Consider the following 21900-nt stretch of genomic DNA (forward strand, 5'->3'; position numbering starts at 1 on the left):
CTCCTACTCCAACGGAGGAGGCATCCACCTCTAGGATGAAAGGAGAGTCGATGTCAGGCTGTTTCAGGACAGGCGCAGAGATGAACCTCTGTTTTAAAAGATGAAAAGCTTGCATGGCTTCTTCAGACCACTTGGACGGGTTAGCACCCTTCTTGGTGAAAGCAGTAATAGGCGCCACAATGGTGGAAAAGTCTCGTATAAACTTTCGGTAATAATTGGCGAACCCTAAGAACCTCTGGACCCCTTTGAGGGTTAAGGGTACCGGCCAATTCTGAATTGCTTGTAGTTTCTCAGGATCCATCTCTAGTCCGGAACCGGACACAATGTACCCTAGAAACGGAATGGACTTGACTTCAAAGACGCATTTTTCTAATTTGCAATAGAGATGATTGACACGGAGACGGGACAGAACCTCTTTAACCCAAAAACGATGTTCCTCTAAATCGTTGGCAAAAATGAGGATATCGTCTAGATAGACCACGACATGACGGTATAGAATGTCTCTGAAGATCTCATTGACAAAATGCTGGAAGACAGCTGGAGCATTGCTCAATCCGAAGGGCATGACGAGGTACTCATAATGTCCGTCACGGGTGTTAAAGGCGGTCTTCCACTCGTCACCCTCACGGATCCGGATGAGATTGTATGCACCTCGCAAGTCCAGCTTTGTAAAGATGGTAGCTCCGCTAACTCTGTCAAAGAGCTCAGTAATCAGGGGTAAAGGATAACGGTTCTTGATGGTAATGTCGTTCAAACCTCTGTAGTCGATGCACGGCCGCAGACCACCATCTTTCTTTTTTACAAAAAAGAAGCCTGCGCCGGCTGGGGAAGAAGAAGGTCGAATGAACCCCTTTGCTAGGTTCTCTTTAATGTATTCCTCCATAGAATGCGTCTCAGGCAGAGACAACGGATAAGTTCGGCCTCGAGGTGGAACCTTCCCTGGAACGAGATCAATCGGGCAGTCCCATTCTCTATGAGGAGGAAGGATATCAGCAGAAGCTTTACTGAACACATCCGTGAAATCTTGATATGGAGGAGGTGGAACATCAGACGACCTGGGGGAGGAAGAACAGACAGGCAATACTTTAAACAAACATGTCTCTGCACAGGAGGAACCCCATGCCAGGATTTGCGTAGTCGTCCAATCAATTGTAGGATTGTGAAGACGGAGCCATGGAAGGCCCAGGACCACAGGATGTGTGGCTCTTGGAATCACTAAAAGTGAAATAAGTTCGGAATGAAGAACTCCCACTCTCAGACGAACTGGTAGAGTCCTTAGAGCAATAACAGTATCAAAAATTTTACTGCCATCCACGGCAGTTAAGGAAAAGGAGGAAGGAAGTCTCTCGGTGGGTAGGGACCACCGTTTAACATAGGCTTCAGTAATAAAGTTCCCAGCTGCTCCGGAATCAAGGAGGGCAATGACGTTCCGATAACGTTGAGCAACTTGAAGCGAGACTGGGATATTACAATCATGAGGAGATGGAGAGGAGATCATTACTCCTAGCCGGCCCTCTCCTGGGCGAGCTAGGGTTTGGAGTTTTCCCGGACGTTCAGGACAGGCATTGATGGTGTGAGACGGAGCTGCACAGTAAAGACAAAGAGACTCAGAGAGGCGTCTTCGGCGCTCAGCAGGAGTTAAACGGGAACGGCCAATTTGCATGGGCTCATCTTTAGATGGTGACAGTTGACGAGGAGGAGGAGCAGAAGATTTTGGAGCAGATGATCTTCCACGCTCAGTTGCTCTCTCTCTGAAACGTAAATCAACTTTCGTGCAGAGTGAGATTAGCTCATCTAACTTAGAAGGTAAGTCTCTGGTAGCTAACTCATCTTTAATAAGCTCAGATAAGCCATGCCAGAATGCAGCATACAGGGCCTCGTCGTTCCATGCCAGTTCGGATGCCAGGATCTGGAACTGTATCAGATATTGTCCTACAGTACGTGACCCCTGGCGTAAACGGAGAATCTCGGATGAAGCTGAGGTTACCCGGCCTGGCTCGTCGAAGATGCGCCTGAATGTTGACACGAATGCAGTGTAAGAAGATAGCAGGGTGTCGGACCTCTCCCATAACGGTGATGCCCAGTCAAGGGCGGAGCCACTGAGAAGAGAGATAATGTAGGCAATTTTTGTACGGTCACTGGGAAAATTGCCAGGTTGTAGCTCAAACTGAATCTCACACTGGTTGAGAAATCCCCTGCAGAATCTTGGAGATCCGTCAAATTTTGCTGGCGTTGGAAGATGAAGACGTGGAGCAGAAATGGGTAAGGTGGGTGGGGTTATAACTGGAGTCACTGTGGTTGACGCACCAGATGCGCCTGATCCACGGAGAGTTGTCTGAATCCCATCCAGCCGAGTAGAGAGATCCTGGAGACAGCGGATGATGTGGCCCTGTGCAGCCTCCTGATGTTCTAGTCGGGCTGCCAGTTCTTGCATCGGCCTGGCCGCTTGATCCTGGTCTCCGGCTGGATTCATTAGGTCAGTGCTTACTGTCACAACTGAGGGCCTGAGCTGACGGGAGGCAGCCTCAGTTGTAGGGGCTGAGATGTACCGAAACCTGGGAGGTTGTATCAGACCCCTGGACATGTAAGTAACATGAATAATAACTGCCCGAAGGCGTGACCACGACAACTTGGATAAAAGTCAATGATGTTTATTATGACAACTCCGCAACACAGCAGCAGTAAAAGAAAACGTAAAAGTCAGCAAATAATAAATACAGTTCCTGGGTACTACAGGATGGCAGGAGCCACAGGGCACTGGTAGTGTGAGATAGTTCTTATGATCTTCTAGATGGAAAGTCCTTACCAGGCCCGACTGTAGCAATGGAGATAACCCAGGATTGTGCCAGCTGATGTTCCAGGAAAAGCTGGGTTGCTGAAGGTAAAACAGCTGCTGTGGATACTGGCTGGAACCAGACTGTTGTTAGCACGGAGTGGATACTGGCTGGAACCAGTTAAATAATAGATGAACTTGGGAGCGATGAAATATGAACTGAAATGTAGAATTTGAGAGCGGAGAAATAATAATACCGGTGGAGAGTGGTAAAGTGTAGAAAGGACACCGGCCCTTTAAGGGAAGCTGTACTCTGCTGGAAGCTGAGCTGGAAGCAGGTAATGCTGTAGCTGGAAACAGATGAATCCACAATGGATTGGAGAGTCAGGCTACACCGCAGGTGGAATGCTGGTGCGGGTCTCTATGGTGGAAGTCTTGAGACAGGAGCTGGAACCTGGAAGACAATCACAGGAGAGAGACAAACAGGAACTAGGTTTGACAACCAAAGCACTGACGCCTTCCTTGCTCAGGCACAGTGTATTTATACCTGCAGCAAGGAAGGGATTGGCTAGGCAATTATGCAGATTAACAATACTGACAACAGATTGGAGGAAATGATCAGCTGACAGAATCCAAGATGGCTGCGCCCATGCAGACACTTGGAGGGAAGTTTGGTTTGTAATCCATGTGGTAATGAAAACAGTAATGGCGGCGCCGGCCACTGGAGACAGGAGACGCCAGGCTGACAAGTGCACATCCAACCACGCGGACACAGCGGAGGCCGCGGCTGACGTAATCGCCACTCTGACACTCTGCATGCAGAAGCTCAGGGACGGCGGCGGAGGCCGCGGGAGACGCCATGCCAGATGTAATAAGGCGTTACTGTGACAGCGTCTCAGAGAGACAGGAGAGGATGCAGGAATGTGAACATTAGGATAACAGATGGGATCCGGTCCTGGAGCGCTGAGCCAGCCTTAGGAGGCATCTGATGGGTAAGAAATGGCGTCCAGATACCCGGATCGTGACACCTGCTTCTTGTGCCGCCCTGTCGGTTTCCATGAGCGACCGCCGTGATGTTGTCTGACTGGATCAGCACCGGCCGGTGTTGAAGCAGGGGTCTAGCCTGACTTTGGGCATTGTAAATGGCCCTTAGTTCCAGAATATTTTTGTGTAGGGAAGTCTCCTGACTTGTCCATAGTCCTTGGAAGTTTCTTCCCTGTGTGACTGCCCCCCAGCCTCGAAGGCTGGCATCCGTGGTCACCAGGACCCAGTCCTGTATGCCGAATCTGCGGCCCTCTAGAAGATGAGCACTCTGCAGCCACCACAACAGCAACACCCTGGCCCTTGGAGACAGGGTTATCCGCCGATGCATCTGAAGATGCGACCCGGACCACTTGTCCAACAGATCCCACTGGAAGATCCTTGCATGGGACCTGGCGAATGGAATTTCTTCGTAAGAAGCTACCATCTTTTCCAGGGCTCGCGTGCATTGATGCACCGACACCTGTATTTGTATTAGGAGGTCTCTGTCTAGAGACGACAACTCCTTGGACTTCTCCTCCGGGAGAAACCCTTTTTTCTTGTTCTGTGTCCAGAACCATACCCAGGAACAGTAGACGCGTCGTAGGAACCAGCTGCGACTTTGGAATATTCAGAATCCAGCCGTGCTGTTGTAGCACTTCCCGAGATAGTGCTACTCCGACGAACAACTGCTCCCTGGACCTCGCCTTTATAAGGAGATCGTCCAAGTACGGGATAATTATTTCGGCCATTACCTTGGTAAATACCCTCGGTGCCGGGGACAGACCAACGGCAACGTCTGGAATTGGTAATGACAATCCTGGTGAGGAGGGTAAATAGGGACATGCAGGTAAGCATCCTTGATGTCCAGTGATACCATGAAATTCTCCAGGCTTGCAATAATCGCCCTGAGCGATTCCATTTTGAACTTGAACCTTCGTATATAAGTGTTCAAGGATTTCAATTTTAGAATGGGTCTCACCGAACCGTCTGGTTTCGGTACCACAAACATTTTGGAATAGTAACCCCGGCCTTGCTGAAGGAGGGGTACCTTGATTTCACCTGCTGGAAGTACAGCTTGTGAATTGCCGCCAGTACTACCTCCCTTTCTTCGAGGGCAGCAGGCAAGGCTGATGTGAGGTAACGGCGAGGGGGAGTCGCCTCGAACTCCAGCTTGTATCCCTGTGATACTACTTGCAGAACCTAGGGATCCACCTGTGGGCAAGCCCACTGGTCCCTGAAGTTCCCGAGACACGCCCCCACCGCACCAGTCTCCACCTGTGGAGCCCCAGCGTCATGCGGTGGACTCAGAGGAAGCGGGGGAAGATTTTTGATCCTGGGAACTGGCTGTCTGGTGCAGCTTTTTCCTTCTTCCCTTGTCTCTGTGCAGAAAGGAAGCGCCTTTGACCCGCTTGCTTTTCTGAAGCCGAAAGGACTGTACCTGAAAATACGGTGCTTTCTTAGGCTGTGAGGAAACCTGAGGTAAAAAAAAATTTTCCCCTTATAAGGCAGAATCTCCATGTGCCTTTTAAAGTCAGCATCACCTGTCCACTGCCGGGTCTCTAATACCCTCCTGGCAGAATGGACATTGATTCTGGATGCCAGCCGGCAAATATCCCTCTGTGCATCCCTCATATATAAGACGACGTCTTTAAAATGCTCTATGTTAGCAAAATATTATCCCTGTCTAGATATTATCTGACAGGGTATCAGACCACGCTGCAGCAGCACTATTCATGCTGAGGCAATTGCAGGTCTCAGTATAGTACCTGAGTGTGTATATACAGACTTCAGGATAGCCTCCTACTTTTTATCAGCAGGCTCCTTCAAAGTGGCCGTATCCTAAGACGGCAGTGCCACCTTTTTTGACAAACGTGTGAGCGCCTTATCCACCCAAGGGGATATCTCCCAACGTGACCTATCCTCTGGTGGGAAAGGGTACGCCAGCAGTAACTTTTTAGAAATTACCAGTTTCTTATCGGGGGAACCCACGCTTCTTTACACACTTCATTCACTCATCTGAAGGGGGAACAAAACACTGGCTGCTTTTTCTCCCCAAACATAAAACCCCTTTTATGTGGTACTTGGGTTAATGTCAGAAATGTGTAACACATTTTTCATTGCCGAGATCATGCAACGGATGTTCCTAGTGGATTGTGTATATGTCTCAACCTCGTCGACACTGGAGTCAGATTCCGTGTCGACATATGTGTCTGCCATCTGAGGTAACGGGCGTTTTTTGAGCCCCTGATGGCCTTTGAGACGCCTGGGCAGGCGCGGGCTGAGAAGCCGGCTGTCCCACAGCTGTTACGTCATCCAGCCTTTTATGTAAGGAGTTGACATTGTCGGTTAATACCTTCCACCTATCCATCCACTCTGGTGTCAGCCCCACAGGGGGCGACATCCCATTTATCGGCCTCTGCTCCGCCTCCACGTAACCTTCCTCATCCAACATGTCGACACAGCCGTACTGACACACCGCACACACACAGGGAATGCTCTGACTGAGGACAGGACCCCACAAAGTCCTTTGGGGAGACAGAGAGAGAGTATGCCAGCACACACCAGAGCGCTATATAATGCAGGGATTAACACTATAACTGAGTGATTTTTCCCCCAATAGCTGCTTGTTTACACATATTGCGCCTAAATTTGGTGCCCCCCCCCTCTCTTTTTAACCCTTTGAGCCTGAAAACTACAGGGGAGAGCCTGGGGAGCTGTCTACCAGCTGCACTGTGAAGAAAAAATGGCGCCAGTGTGCTGAGGGAGATAGCCCCGCCCCTTTTTCGGCTGACTTTTCTCCCGCTTTTTTATGGATTCTGGCAGGGGTAATTTATCACATATATAGCCCTGGGACTATATATTGTGATGATTTGCCAGCCAAGGTGTTTATATTGCCCTCAGGGCGCCCCCCCCCCAGCGCCCTGCACCCATCAGTGACCAGAGTGTGAGGTGTGCATGAGGAGCAATGGCGCACAGCTGCAGTGCTGTGCGCTACCTTGTTGAAGACAGAAGTCTTCTGCCGCCGATTTTCCGGAACACTTCTTGCTTCTGGCTCTGTAAGGGGGCCGGTGGCGCGGCTCCGGGACCGAACATCGAGGTCGGGTCCTGTGGTCGATCCCTCTGGAGCTAATGGTGTCCAGTAGCCTAAGAAGCCCAAGCTACCACCAGTTAGGTAGGTTCGCTTCTTCTCCCCTTAGTCCCTCGCTGCAGTGAGTCTGTTGCCAGCAGATCTCACTGTAAAATAAAAAACCTAAAATATACTTTCTTTCTAGGAGCTCAGGAGAGCCCCTAGTGTGCATCCAGCTCAACCGGGCACAAGATTCTAACTGAGGTCTGGAGGAGGGTCATAGTGGGAGGAGCCAGTGCACACCAGGTAGTCCTAAAGCTTTCTTTAGTTGTGCCCAGTCTCCTGCGGAGCCGCTATTCCCCATGGTCCTTACGGAGTCCCAGCATTCACTTAGGACGTCAGAGAAATATATATATATATATACAAACACAGTTCTGCTCCACAAGTCCCTTTACCTCTTCTATGTCACTGCTACTCACTCATTCATTACATGTGTGTTAGTTTAAAACAAGGAGTGAGGGTGAGATGTAGCAAACATTCCGAAGAGTGGACATTCTAAAGAGTGGACATTCACAGACATTCTAAAGTGAAGAAGTTGCCCATAGCAACCTATGAGCTTCTAACAGTCAGAGAATGGTATAGTTGGATGGTATGGAGATATCCTCTTATAACAGTCCAGTCTGACTTATGTGTACTTTATAGGAATACTGTAAATACTAGAGATGAGCGCCTGAAATTTTTCGGGTTTTGTGTTTTGGTTTTGGGTTCGGTTCCGCGGCCGCGTTTTGGGTTCGAACGCGTTTTGGCAAAACCTCACCGAATTTTTTTTGTCGGATTCGGGTGTGTTTTGGATTCGGGTGTTTTTTTCAAAAAACACTAAAAAACAGCTTAAATCATAGAATTTGGGGGTCATTTTGATCCCAAAGTATTATTAACCTCAAAAACCATAATTTACACTCATTTTCAGTCTATTCTGAATACCTCACTATATTATTTTTAGTCCTAAAATTTGCACCGAGGTCGCTGTGTGAGTAAGATAAGCGACCCTAGTGGCCGACACAAACACCGGGCCCATCTAGGAGTGGCACTGCAGTGTCACGCAGGATGTCCCTTCCAAAAAACCCTCCCCAAACAGCACATGACGCAAAGAAAAAAAGAGGCGCAATGAGGTAGCTGTGTGAGTAAGATTAGCGACCCTAGTGGCCGACACAAACACCGGGCCCATCTAGGAGTGGCACTGCAGTGTCACGCAGGATGGCCCTTCCAAAAAACCCTCCCCAAACAGCACATGACGCAAAGAAAAAAAGAGGCGCAATGAGGTAGCTGTGTGAGTAAGATTAGCGACCCTAGTGGCCGACACAAACACCGGGCCCATCTAGGAGTGGCACTGCAGTGTCACGCAGGATGTCCCTTCCAAAAAACCCTCCCCAATCAGCACATGATGCAAAGAAAAAGAAAAGAAAAAAGAGGTGCAAGATGGAATTGTCCTTGGGCCCTCCCACCCACCCTTATGTTGTATAAACAAAACAGGACATGCACACTTTAACCAACCCATCATTTCAGTGACAGGGTCTGCCACACGACTGTGACTGATATGACGGGTTGGTTTGGACCCCCCCCAAAAAAGAAGCAATTAATCTCTCCTTGCACAAACTGGCTCTACAGAGGCAAGATGTCCACCTCATCTTCACCCTCCGATATATCACCGTGTACATCCCCCTCCTCACAGATTATCAATTCGTCCCCACTGGAATCCACCATCTCAGCTCCCTGTGTACTTTGTGGAGGCAATTGCTGCTGGTCAATGTCTCCGCGGAGGAATTGATTATAATTCATTTTAATGAACATCATCTTCTCCACATTTTCTGGATGTAACCTCGTACGCCGATTGCTGACAAGGTGAGCGGCGGCACTAAACACTCTTTCGGAGTACACACTTGTGGGAGGGCAACTTAGGTAGAATAAAGCCAGTTTGTGCAAGGGCCTCCAAATTGCCTCTTTTTCCTGCCAGTATAAGTACGGACTGTGTGACGTGCCTACTTGGATGCGGTCACTCATATAATCCTCCACCATTCTATCAATGTTGAGAGAATCATATGCAGTGACAGTAGACGACATGTCCGTAATCGTTGTCAGGTCCTTCAGTCCGGACCAGATGTCAGCATCAGCAGTCGCTCCAGACTGCCCTGCATCACCGCCAGCGGGTGGGCTCGGAATTCTGAGCCTTTTCCTCGCACCCCCAGTTGCGGGAGAATGTGAAGGAGGAGATGTTGACAGGTCGCGTTCCGCTTGACTTGACAATTTTGTCACCAGCAGGTCTTTCAACCCCAGCAGACCTGTGTCTGCCGGAAAGAGAGATCCAAGGTAGGCTTTAAATCTAGGATCGAGCACGGTGGCCAAAATGTAGTGCTCTGATTTCAACAGATTGACCACCCGTGAATCCTTGTTAAGCGAATTAAGGGCTGCATCCACAAGTCCCACATGCCTAGCGGAATCGCTCCCTTTTAGCTCCTTCTTCAATGCCTCCAGCTTCTTCTGCAAAAGCCTGATGAGGGGAATGACCTGACTCAGGCTGGCAGTGTCTGAACTGACTTCACGTGTGGCAAGTTCAAAGGGCATCAGAACCTTGCACAACGTTGAAATCATTCTCCACTGCACTTGAGACAGGTGCATTCCACCTCCTATATCGTGCTCAATTGTATAGGCTTGAATGGCCTTTTGCTGCTCCTCCAACCTCTGAAGCATATAGAGGGTTGAATTCCACCTCGTTACCACTTCTTGCTTCAGATGATGGCAGGGCAGGTTCAGTAGTTTTTGGTGGTGCTCCAGTCTTCTGTACGTGGTGCCTGTACGCCGAAAGTGTCCCGCAATTTTTCTGGCCACCGACAGCATCTCTTGCACGCCCCTGTCGTTTTTTAAAAAATTCTGCACCACCAAATTCAAGGTATGTACAAAACATGGGACGTGCTGGAATTTGCCCATATTTAATGCACACACAATATTGCTGGCGTTGTCCGATGCCACAAATCCACAGGAGAGTCCAATTGGGGTAAGCCATTCCGCGATGATCTTCCTCAGTTGCCGTAAGCGGTTTTCAGCTGTGTGCGTATTCTGTAAAGCGGTGATACAAAGCTTAGCCTGCCTAGGAAAGAGTTGGCGTTTGCGAGATGCTGCTACTGGTGCCGCCGCTGCTGTTCTTGCGGCGGGAGTCCATACATCTACCCAGTGGGCTGTCACAGTCATATAGTCCTGACCCTGCCCTGCTCCACTTGTCCACATGTCCGTGGTTAAGTGGACATTGGGTACAACTGCATTTTTTAGGACACTGGTGAGTCTTTTTCTGACGTCCGTGTACATTCTCGGTATCGCCTGCCTAGAGAAGTGGAACCTAGATGGTATTTGGTAACGGGGGCACACTGCCTCAATAAATTGTCTAGTTCCCTGTGAACTAACGGCGGATACCGGACGCACGTCTAACACCAACATAGTTGTCAAGGACTCAGTTATCCGCTTTGCAGTAGGATGACTGCTGTGATATTTCATCTTCCTCGCAAAGGACTGTTGAACAGTCAATTGCTTACTGGAAGTAGTACAAGTGGGCTTACGACTTCCCCTCTGGGATGACCATCGACTCCCAGCGGCAACAACAGCAGCGCCAGCAGCAGTAGGCGTTACACGCAAGGATGCATCGGAGGAATCCCAGGCAGGAGAGGACTCGTCAGAATTGCCAGTGACATGGCCTGCAGGACTATTGGCATTCCTGGGGAAGGAGGAAATTGACACTGAGGGAGTTGGTGGGGTGGTTTGCGTGAGCTTGGTTACAAGAGGAAGGGATTTACTGGTCAGTGGACTGCTTCCGCTGTCACCCAAAGTTTTTGAACTTGTCACTGACTTATTATGAATGCGCTGCAGGTGACGTATAAGGGAGGATGTTCCGAGGTGGTTAACGTCCTTACCCCTACTTATTACAGCTTGACAAAGGGAACACACGGCTTGACACCTGTTGTCCGCATTTCTGGTGAAATACCTCCACACCGAAGAGCTGATTTTTTTGGTATTTTCACCTGGCATGTCAACGGCCATATTCCTCCCACGGACAACAGGTGTCTCCCCGGGTGCCTGACTTAAACAAACCACCTCACCATCAGAATCCTCCTGGTCAATTTCCTCCCCAGCGCCAGCAACACCCATATCCTCCTCATCCTGGTGTACTTCAACACTGACATCTTCAATCTGACTATCAGGAACTGGACTGCGGGTGCTCCTTCCAGCACTTGCAGGGGGCGTGCAAATGGTGGAAGGCGCATGCTCTTCACGTCCAGTGTTGGGAAGGTCAGGCATCGCAACCGACACAATTGGACTCTCCTTGTGGATTTGGGATTTCGAAGAATGCACAGTTCTTTGCTGTGCTGCTTTTGCCAGCTTGAGTCTTTTCATTTTTCTAGCGAGAGGCTGAGTGCTTCCATCCTCATGTGAAGCTGAACCACTAGCCATGAACATAGGCCAGGGCCTCAGCCGTTCCTTGCCACTCCGTGTGGTAAATGGCATATTGGCAAGTTTACGCTTCTCCTCCGACAATTTTATTTTAGGTTTTGGAGTCCTTTTTTTACTGATATTTGGTGTTTTGGATTTGACATGCTCTGTACTATGACATTGGGCATCGGCCTTGGCAGACGACGTTGCTGGCATTTCATCGTCTCGGCCATGACTAGTGGCAGCAGCTTCAGCACGAGGTGGAAGTGGATCTTGATCTTTCCCTAATTTTGGAACCTCAACATTTTTCTTCTCCATATTTTAATAGGCACAACTAAAAGGCACCTCAGGTAAACAATGGAGATGGATGGATTGGATACTAGTATACAATTATGGACGGGCTGCCGAGTGCCGACACAGAGGTAGCCACAGCCGTGAACTACCGCACTGTACTGTGTCTGCTGCTAATATATAGACTGGTTGATAAAGAGATAGTATACTCGTAACTAGTATGTATGTATAAAGAAAGAAAAAAAAACCACGGTTAGGTGGTATATACAATTATGGACGGGCTGCCGAGTGCCGACACAGAGGTAGCCACAGCCGTGAACTACCGCACTGTACTGTGTCTGCTGCTAATATATAGACTGGTTGATAAAGAGATAGTATACTCGTAACTAGTATGTATGTATAAAGAAAGAAAAAAAAACCACGGTTAGGTGGTATATACAATTATGGACGGGCTGCCGAGTGCCGACACAGAGGTAGCCACAGCCGTGAACTACCGCACTGTACTGTGTCTGCTGCTAATATAGACTGGTTGATAAAGAGATAGTATACTCGTAACTAGTATGTATGTATAAAGAAAGAAAAAAAAACCACGGTTAGGTGGTATATACAATTATGGACGGGCTGCCGAGTGCCGACACAGAGGTAGCCACAGCCGTGAACTACCGCACTGTACTGTGTCTGCTGCTAATATATAGACTGGTTGATAAAGAGATAGTATACTCGTAACTAGTATGTATGTATAAAGAAAGAAAAAAAAACCACGGTTAGGTGGTATATACAATTATGGACGGGCTGCCGAGTGCCGACACAGAGGTAGCCACAGCCGTGAACTACCGCACTGTACTGTGTCTGCTGCTAATATAGACTGGTTGATAAAGAGATAGTATACTCGTAACTAGTATGTATGTATAAAGAAAGAAAAAAAAACCACGGTTAGGTGGTATATACAATTATGGACGGGCTGCCGAGTGCCGACACAGAGGTAGCCACAGCCGTGAACTACCGCACTGTACTGTGTCTGCTGCTAATATATAGACTGGTTGATAAAGAGATAGTATACTCGTAACTAGTATGTATGTATAAAGAAAGAAAAAAAAACCACGGTTAGGTGGTATATACAATTATGGACGGGCTGCCGAGTGCCGACACAGAGGTAGCCACAGCCGTGAACTACCGCACTGTACTGTGTCTGCTGCTAATATAGACTGGTTGATAAAGAGATAGTATACTCGTAACTAGTATGTATGTATAAAGAAAGAAAAAAAAACCACGGTTAGGTGGTATATACAATTATGGACGGGCTGCCGAGTGCCGACACAGAGGTAGCCACAGCCGTGAACTACCGCACTGTACTGTGTCTGCTGCTAATATAGACTGGTTGATAAAGAGATAGTATACTACTAATATTATATATACTGGTGGTCAGGTCACTGGTCACTAGTCACACTGGCAGTGGCACTCCTGCAGCAAAAGTGTGCACTGTTTAATTTTAATATAATATTATGTACTCCTGGCTCCTGCTATAACCTATAACTGGCACTGCAGTAGTGCTCCCCAGTCTCCCCCACAATTATAAGCTGTGTGAGCTGAGCAGTCAGACAGATATATAATATATAGATGATGCAGCACACTGGCCTGAGCCTGAGCAGTGCACACAGATATGGTATGTGACTGACTGAGTCACTGTGTGTATCGCTTTTTTCAGGCAGAGAACGGATATATTAAATAAACTGCACTGTGTGTCTGGTGGTCACTCACTATATAATATATTATGTACTCCTGGCTCCTGCTATAACCTATAACTGGCACTGCAGTAGTGCTCCCCAGTCTCCCCCACAATTATAAGCTGTGTGAGCTGAGCAGTCAGACAGATATATATAATATTATATATAGATAATAGATGATGCAGCACACTGGCCTGAGCCTGAGCAGTGCACACAGATATGGTATGTGACTGAGTCACTGTGTGCTGTGTATCGCTTTTTTCAGGCAGAGAACGGATTATAAATAAAACTGGTGGTCACTATCAGCAAAACTCTGCACTGTACTGAGTACTCCTAATGCTCCCCAAAATTAGTAAATCAAGTGTCTCTCTAATCTATTCTAAACGGAGAGGACGCCAGCCACGTCCTCTCCCTATCAATCTCAATGCACGTGTGAAAATGGCGGCGACGCGCGGCTCCTTATATAGAATCCGAGTCTCGCGATAGAATCCGAGCCTCGCGAGAATCCGACAGCGTCATGATGACGTTCGGGCGCGCTCGGGTTAACCGAGCAAGGCGGGAAGATCCGAGTCGCTCGGACCCGTGAAAAAAAACATGAAGTTCTGGCGGGTTCGGATTCAGAGAAACCGAACCCGCTCATCTCTAGTAAATACACAAATCAGTATAAATACTCATCACTTGCCTCATATCCAGTGATGGCGATTAGGTGCATAGAGTCATTGACAGCTTTGAGAATGCCAAGAATAGAGGCCAATGCTTCCTGCAGATCTTCAGCTCCTTCACAGTTCTTACTGTACTTCAACATTTCCTGTATAAAACAAATTTCACTCAATGAGGGATAGGTAACAAAATAAAATAGCGTGGTAGCCTTTCATCTCATTTATAGATACAGGATTCACATTTTTTAAATGATTTGAACTTTTATGATAAGTGATGTCAAAAGTAATTCTGGCTTGTTTTACAAAACACAACATATTTAAAGACAATGATGTAAGGAAATGATGTGCCTGTCAAGACAGAATAGGAACAATGCAGTTTCCAATTACTGATAAAAGCATGTCTATTCAAAGTTATTTCCCGTTTGGAACTGCATTTGTTACTGAAATTATAGGATTGTTGTAATGATTAATATGTTTATGGTAACTTTTCCAAGGAGTCACTTATCAGTAACTTTATAGGTGGGCATTAGAAATGTGGATTAGAATGGGATTTCTTGTAATATTACTTATTACTTTTTATATGAGGAAGAGAGGGCGTAAGGTACATATAGTTTAAAAAGAACATAAAATATTCTGTGATGATAGATATGTCTCAAAATCCATTATGAAACGACAGATTACACAGTGTAACATATACTGCACTACTGCCTATAAATGTAATGCAACTTTGCAGCATATTTTCTTCATATGCGCCTTTTCCTACCTGCAGACTACAGTTCTTTTATATATGGGGGTCATTCTGACCTGATCGCACGCTGCCGTTTTTCGTAGCGCAGCGATCAGGTCACTACTGCACATGCACCGCAATGCGCAGGCGCGTCGTATGGGTACAAAGCGGATCGCTGCTGTGCAATGGATTTAACGAAGAATCCATTCGCACAGCAGATCACAAGGAGATTGACAGGAAGAAGGCGTTCATGGGTGTCAATTGACGGTTTTCTTGGAGTGTTTGGAAAAACACAGGCGTGTCCAAGCGTTTGCAGGGCAGGTGTCTGACGTCAATTCCAGGACCGGCCAGGCTGAAGTGATCGCAGTGGCTGAGTAAGTTTTGAGCTACTCAGAAACTGCACAAACTATTTTTGTCCCACTCGGCTGCAGATGCGATCGTACCCTTGCACAGTAAATATACACTCCCCAGTGGGTGGCGACTATGCGTTCGCTTGGCTGCAAAACGTAGGTAGCAAGCGATCAACTCGGAATGACCCCCTATGTTCATTACATATGCATCACTTACTTACAGATGGGTCCTCAAACACCTATCGTCTATACGCCATGCAGCATGAGAAACCTGGCCTGACTGAGCCGCTGGTGTAGTGTAAGGTCTTTTTATTTAGGTTCTGTAACTTTTTCGCATTGCAGGCGAAGGGAAACACCAAACAGTACTACAGGGACTTTAAAGATTTAAACATGTATACAGTTGCAGATGAAGCACAGTGGAACCTGGATTTAGAAAAAACCACGGCATCAGAGCACTTGGTATACAGATATACAATTGTTGCACATCAAGTTGATCAGTGTAACCTAGCAGAGTGGTCAGGCCGCTTCCATTTGTGTGCATAAGATTTTGAGCAACAAAGAGTCTGTCAGTGCGCCAGGTCCTGGATGACTCCGCTGCTCTGAGAGGTCACAGTAAGTGATGAAGCCCTTACTGTATATACCATTTTACTACACTCTACATTCCCAAGAATATCTGGATTGTACGACACACATTATTACCATTTGGCCAAGAAAAGTGTGCACACTTCACTTGATATTTGTGTACCTTAGGCATATTGCACTTATTTAGTATGTCCTAGCAGTATTCGTTACCTTCAGTAGAAGCTGATACTTTGTTATCCTCTGCACGGGTTTCAGCAAGTAGGAGTCCAGGCTCAGCTTATGGTCCAGTTTCCTCTGACAATCCTGCAGCCACAAAAATGCAGTATTTAATTTACTATTAGACAGTCACATTAGTAGTGTCTGATAATACCACAGTACTCTAGTTACCTGGAAAAACATGGCATCAGAGCACTGGCGCCACAGACTCTCTGACCTTGGCTTGTTCTGGCAGTACTTCTCGTATATCTGCAAATCCTCCATCTAGGTTTTAAGAGACATGGTCTGGTGGGTACAACTATTTTTATTACCGACTTAAATACAAAGGTATCGGTCTGTAAAGAAAAACTGTCAGTTCCGCGTCAGGGGACCTGGTGTCTACTGAAACAAGTCTTCCAACACATGGACACATACAGTACAGTATTTTTGCATGGACAAAGCAGGAAGTGATGTATGGATATTAAATAAATCAAGAATGAATATAAAGAAGCTTCCCCGGACTGCTGGAGAGTAGACAAGCCTTCAGTATTGCACACTCTTTTTCAGTGTAGTGGTCAGTCCAGATTCTAGATGATGCAATTCACTTGAGCATAGCTACACCCTCACTGTACAGTGGGAGACAGGGCCACAATCACGGAAGACCGCCCCTACATTCCCTCCAGGACACACTCTACAAGGGACAGGTATGGTGTAAAGCTCATCACAAACATGACAGCTGAATTAAGGAAGCTGCATACAGTATGCGGTCTTCCATGTAGGCGGAGCCTGAGCACAAGCTATTGCTCAGTAATTAATAATTTCAGACAAAAAGCAACAGCCTGTAGTGGATGCTCCAGCGTTATCAGATTACTGGGTGGAACTCTGCTGTACATGAGAAAATCTCTCTTTCCACACAATCACAATTGTATCTTCAATTACAATAAACCCCAAATAGTCATAGATGTTTGGCATAGACATATTTATACACAGAATTTGAATGCTATGGGAGTCATTGGGTTGAGTATGAAATCCTGGCAGAAGACCGACAGCGGAATCCTAACGGCTCTACCACTACTCCTAGCCTTAACACACCCCTCCCACAGCCTAACCTTAACCGTCTCCTCAGGCAGCCTAACCCTAACCACCGTCCCCACAGCCTAACCCTAACCGTCTCCTCCTGCAGCCTAACCCTAACCACCGTCCCCAAAGCCTAACCCTAACCGTCTCCTCAGGCAGCCCAACCCTAACTACCGTCCCTGCAGCCTAACCCTAACCGTCTCCTCCTGCAGCCTAACCCTAACCACCGTCCCCACAGCCTAACCCTAACCGTCTCCTCCTGCAGCCTAACCCTAACCACCGTCCCCACAGCCTAACCCTAACCGTCTCCTCCTGCAGCCTAACCCTAACCACCGTCCCCACAGCCTAACCCTAACCGTCTCCTCCTGCAGCATAACCCTAACCACCGTCCCCACAGCCTAACCCTAACCGTCTCCTCCTGCAGCCTAACCCTAACTACCGTCCCTGCAGCCTTACCCTAACCGTCTCCTCCTGCAGCCTAACCCTAACCACCGTCCCCACAGCCTAACCCTAACCGTCTCCTCCTGCAGCCTAACCCTAACTACCGTCCCTGCAGCCTAACCCTAACCTCCTCCATCCACACAGCGTAACCCTCCCCCTAGTGCCTAACCCCAAGACCAGTACTTACCTCCAGGAACCGTTAGGATTCTGACTGTCGGTATCATGCTGTCGGTCTTCTATCGGGATCCCAACGGACGGGATTTTGACCGCATCCCGGATCATTTATTAACAAAGTGCAAATATTACACAAACTCACAGAAAACAATAAATTCATATAATATGTTAAATTAGTGCAAATCAGACCGTGCAAGCAAATGACTGGCAAGGTACCATCAGCTGCTACACGTCATTTTCCCCTGTAAACCAACAACCTAAAGATAATCAGTAAGAGGCGAAAGACAAAATAATCCCTGAAACCCCCCATCCCCCTGCATTCATGATTGGTATCTGCGCCTACGCTACCTGCCCAGAGGTATCATGAAATAATATATTATTACAATACATAAACTACTGTATATGAAAAAAACTCACATCAATGATTTGCTACCTCTGCATCTAAAACTTACCCTTTCGAGGAAACACCTTCCTACCAGCTCTGGATAGTCTGCGTAATTTTCCAACTCTCTCAGAAATATTCTAAAGAGAACATATACCCAAATATTGGATTAGTAAATCTGTTAAAACAAATGGAATATTACTTTCCCAAAAGTTAAAACAAAGGAGTAATGCAGTGGAAATATGCACAATTGTGGTATGTCACAGTATCAGCAAAGAAACAATAAGGACTAATATACAAATTACATCAAAAGATCACATTTAATGATCTAGTGTTTTACGGCCTGAGACATGTCCTTGGTGAACCAGCTGGCGCAGACATAGAACTGGGTCATTAGGAAATTTCTAGAAGCTGCTTAACAGAAACAAACAGAATTCAATGGGACCTGATGCTGGGCAGGGTGTGGGGCATAATGGTTGTTTTCACAATGGGACAACATGTGCACCACTATCATACATTGCCCACAATGTAATCATAGGAGCATTTCCTTCATAATATGAGCTTTAAAATGTTCTATGTCCATAACAGGATTAATCGTTTAGATTAGGGTGTATAGAACACTGTGCATATATGGAAAGTGTAAAGCAGAGCCTTTTCCTTCTTTTCATTACGCCTCTCACGTAACTATTATTATTATTGAAAATCACATCTAGTTACCATTATTGAAAGTGTCAAATAAAAAAAGTAAAAGAAAAAAAGCAGAAAACAGACCTGTTATGAAAGTGGTAGATTTCTTCCATATTGCCAAACAACACATCCTTTTTATTGTGGAACATTGGAGGTAAGAGATGCATCATTATAGGGTTCTCCATCTCAGCAGCATAACCCTGTAAGACAGAAATAACCATCACTAGGTTTTAATAGTATTGTCTTGCTGTCTGTACTTGTATTTGTACACAATGGGGTGAATTCAATTGTTATCACGCCCCAATCTCGTGTCAAGGTAACTCAAACTTTCAATCTCATACACCGCTGGAAGATACCTAACACGTCAAGCTATTTGTTTAGGAAGCAAGGTGGTTCTAACTATAGGAAGCTAGTTGTAATTTTCTGTTTAAAATCATTACAGCTAAGCAGATCTATGTGTGATCTGCAACTTCAGTATCCGAAGTCATGGTCTACGGCAGGGGTGGGGAACCTCCGGCCCGCGGGCCGTATACGGCCCACAAAGCCGCTAGTTTGGCAGCAAGACACGCCGCCGCTCAGTCCAGCGGCGGCGTGTCTCAGCTGTTAGTAGCTGCGCTCTCCTCCATGCCCTATGTCCGTCAGCCGCGGGTAGGATCTCAAACCAGCCGCCGGTTCGTTAGCCAATCAGAGCTCGCGGACTGGCAGCCAATCAGGAGTCGCCGCTGCCGGTCCACGAGCTCTGATTGGCTCACGAACTGGTGGCTGGTTTGAGGTCCTACACGCCGCTGCAGCCTGACATAGCCGCGCTCTCCTCCCTGCCATGACCCGACAGCTGAGACACGCCCCAGCTGCCGCCGCCGGATGGATCTGCAGCAGCTGTGAGCTATCTGGCACTCTGGGGGCACTTGTATATCATCTGGCACTCTGGGGGCACTTGTATATCATCTGGCACTCTGGGGGCACTTGTATATCATCTGGCACTCTGGGGGCACTTGTAGATCATCTGGCACTCTGGGGGCACTTGTAGATCATCTGGCACTCTGGGGGCACTTGTAGATCATCTGGCACTCTGGGGGCACTTGTAGATCATCTGGCACTCTGGGGGCACTTGTAGATCATCTGGCACTCTGGGGGCACTTGTAGATCATCTGGCACTCTGGGGGCACTTGTAGATCATCTGGCACTCTGGGGGCACTTGTAGATCATCTGGCACTCTGGGGGCACTTGTAGATCATCTGGCACTCTGGGGGCACTTGTAGATCACCTGACACTCTGGGGGCACTTGTAGATCTTCTGGCACTGCGGGGGCATTTGTATACCTGGCACTGTGGGGGCATTTGTATACCTGGCACTGTGGGGGCATTTGTGGATCTGGCACTGTGGGGGCATATTTGGATCTGGCACTGTGGGGGCATTTATGGATCTGGCACTGCACTATTGGGGGTATATGTGTATCACGTCCCATTTTAATTGGCCACACCCATTTATTTTGGCGTGCGCACACACAGTACCTCGAAGGGGCAGGGTAATTTTTTAAGTTGAGAATTTTTGTATGGCCCCCGAAGGATTTTATAAATATCCAAATGGCCCTTGGTAGAAAAAAGGTTCCCCACCCCTGGTCTACAGTAATAATTTTAAGATCTGTGATTTACTTCATTCAAATGAACCTGTTGATGTCCCACACTGTGTTAACCAGAGCAAAAGACTTAGCCTATTACTACAATAAACATATTTATTGAACCAGTCATACCTCGAGCACAGACAGAAGTTCTTCCACATATACCCTTTCTGTCTCAATAAGTTCGTTCATGACATGCCTAAGAGAAGAGAAGGATAAGATTAAGGATATCACTGTGATGGGTTCAGTATGATTTACAGACGGTCAGATTGCCGGCGTCAGTAAACGGACATCGGCATCCTGGCCATCAGTATGCCGGCAGTGGGGCGAGCGCTGCGGTCTCGGTGGCTTGCTGCGATCGCCACAGGTTTAATACCCAGGTTTTATACCCAGTGTTGTGGACACCCATGAGTGGGAATAGCCCCTGTGAGACGGGATTCCGGCAGTCGGTATTGTCAGCTGTCGGGATTCCGGCATCAGTATCCTTACCGCCGGGATCCCGACTGCCGGCAAATTAACTGCATCTCCCTAAGATCTATATTGTTGTTTTAGTTGCAAAAAACATATGAGAAACTAGTCCATCTATGTAAATGGTGGACAAATATGCTTTGAAGAAATAATAGGCATGTTTAGACTGTAAGCTCCACTAGGGAAGGGACTAATGTAGAATATTAAACCAGTGATTCCCAAACTGGGTACTGTAACACTTGCAGGGATGCTATGGGTTTTTGGTCCAAGACCAAATCAGGTTATTTACTGTCAAAATGACAGGCAAACCCAATGTTGGAGGTTACCAATCATAAAATATGTGGACAAGCAGAAGTACAACCCTGTCCACCACCCCATAACTGAACCCAATTATGACCAGTAAGCACAATTGACTTAAGGCCTAATTCAGCACTGAACGCAGAAGTGCTGAAATCGTAGAAGTGACGTCACGCAGCCGCCGTAAACCATTTGTCGGGCAGGCAGCGACGGCTGCATGATGTCACACGCAGTCGCTGCGACCCGTAACATGGCTGCCCGGTGACTGCCTTCGCAGCTAGGCTGCATAGGCAGGGGGCAACCCTTAAGATGCGAGCGCATCGCTGTAGAGCAATGCACTTGCATTTTAGAGGGCGGGAGGACCCAGCAAGTGGGTCAGCCTTGCCATGTGCTGGGTGGCCCCCCAAATGCTAGAGACATGAGTTGTAGTTTTGTGATTTCTCGCAAAACTACAACTCATGAAGAATTAGGCCCTTAATGCAATCATTTTTGCTGAATTTTGTAAGAAAAAAATTAGGCGCGCCATCAGAAAAAATACTGATATTCTAGGGCACTGTGATTCAAGAAAGTTTGGGAGCCAGTGGATTAAACATTCCCTGTAAAAGTACAGAGTAATATGTTGGCGCTACACAAGTTAAGGACAGTCATTACTTCAGTTTTTCAGATGCTGCGTGCATCTCTCTTACCTCAGTGCTACCTCAATTAAGTTTTAGAAAAGGACGCCGAAGGTACATGGTTTTCAAAGAAAATAAATAACCATGATGGATCAAAAAGACCTAGGAACTTTTTTTGCCACTTTGATCTGTTTAAGAAAAAATAAAAAAAAACACCTATGTACATTAAGGGGTATATGCAATTGCGGTCGAATTCCCGAAATTGTCGAATTTCGGGT

The 21900-nt window shown here is 47.2% G+C and overlaps 1 protein-coding gene across 16 annotated transcripts in view; it reads right to left on the reverse strand.

Moving 5' to 3' along the window:
* MCF2L (MCF.2 cell line derived transforming sequence like) overlaps positions 1-21900 on the reverse strand; it is a 648156-nt gene that overhangs the window by 60230 nt on the left and 566026 nt on the right. For all 16 annotated transcript variants that reach the window (XM_063953143.1, XM_063953132.1, XM_063953130.1 and 13 more), the window contains 6 exons: positions 20376-20442; positions 18710-18825; positions 18009-18078; positions 16057-16149; positions 15880-15972; positions 14034-14159 (listed from right to left, as the gene is read on the reverse strand). In XM_063953143.1, the coding sequence (XP_063809213.1) occupies positions 14034-14159; positions 15880-15972; positions 16057-16149; positions 18009-18078; positions 18710-18825; positions 20376-20442 (565 nt within the window). The remainder of the gene's footprint in view (positions 1-14033; positions 14160-15879; positions 15973-16056; positions 16150-18008; positions 18079-18709; positions 18826-20375; positions 20443-21900) is intronic.

This window comes from Pseudophryne corroboree, chromosome 2 (genome assembly GCF_028390025.1).
Source record: "Pseudophryne corroboree isolate aPseCor3 chromosome 2, aPseCor3.hap2, whole genome shotgun sequence".
In the NCBI taxonomy this organism is placed as follows: Eukaryota; Metazoa; Chordata; class Amphibia; order Anura; family Myobatrachidae; genus Pseudophryne; species Pseudophryne corroboree.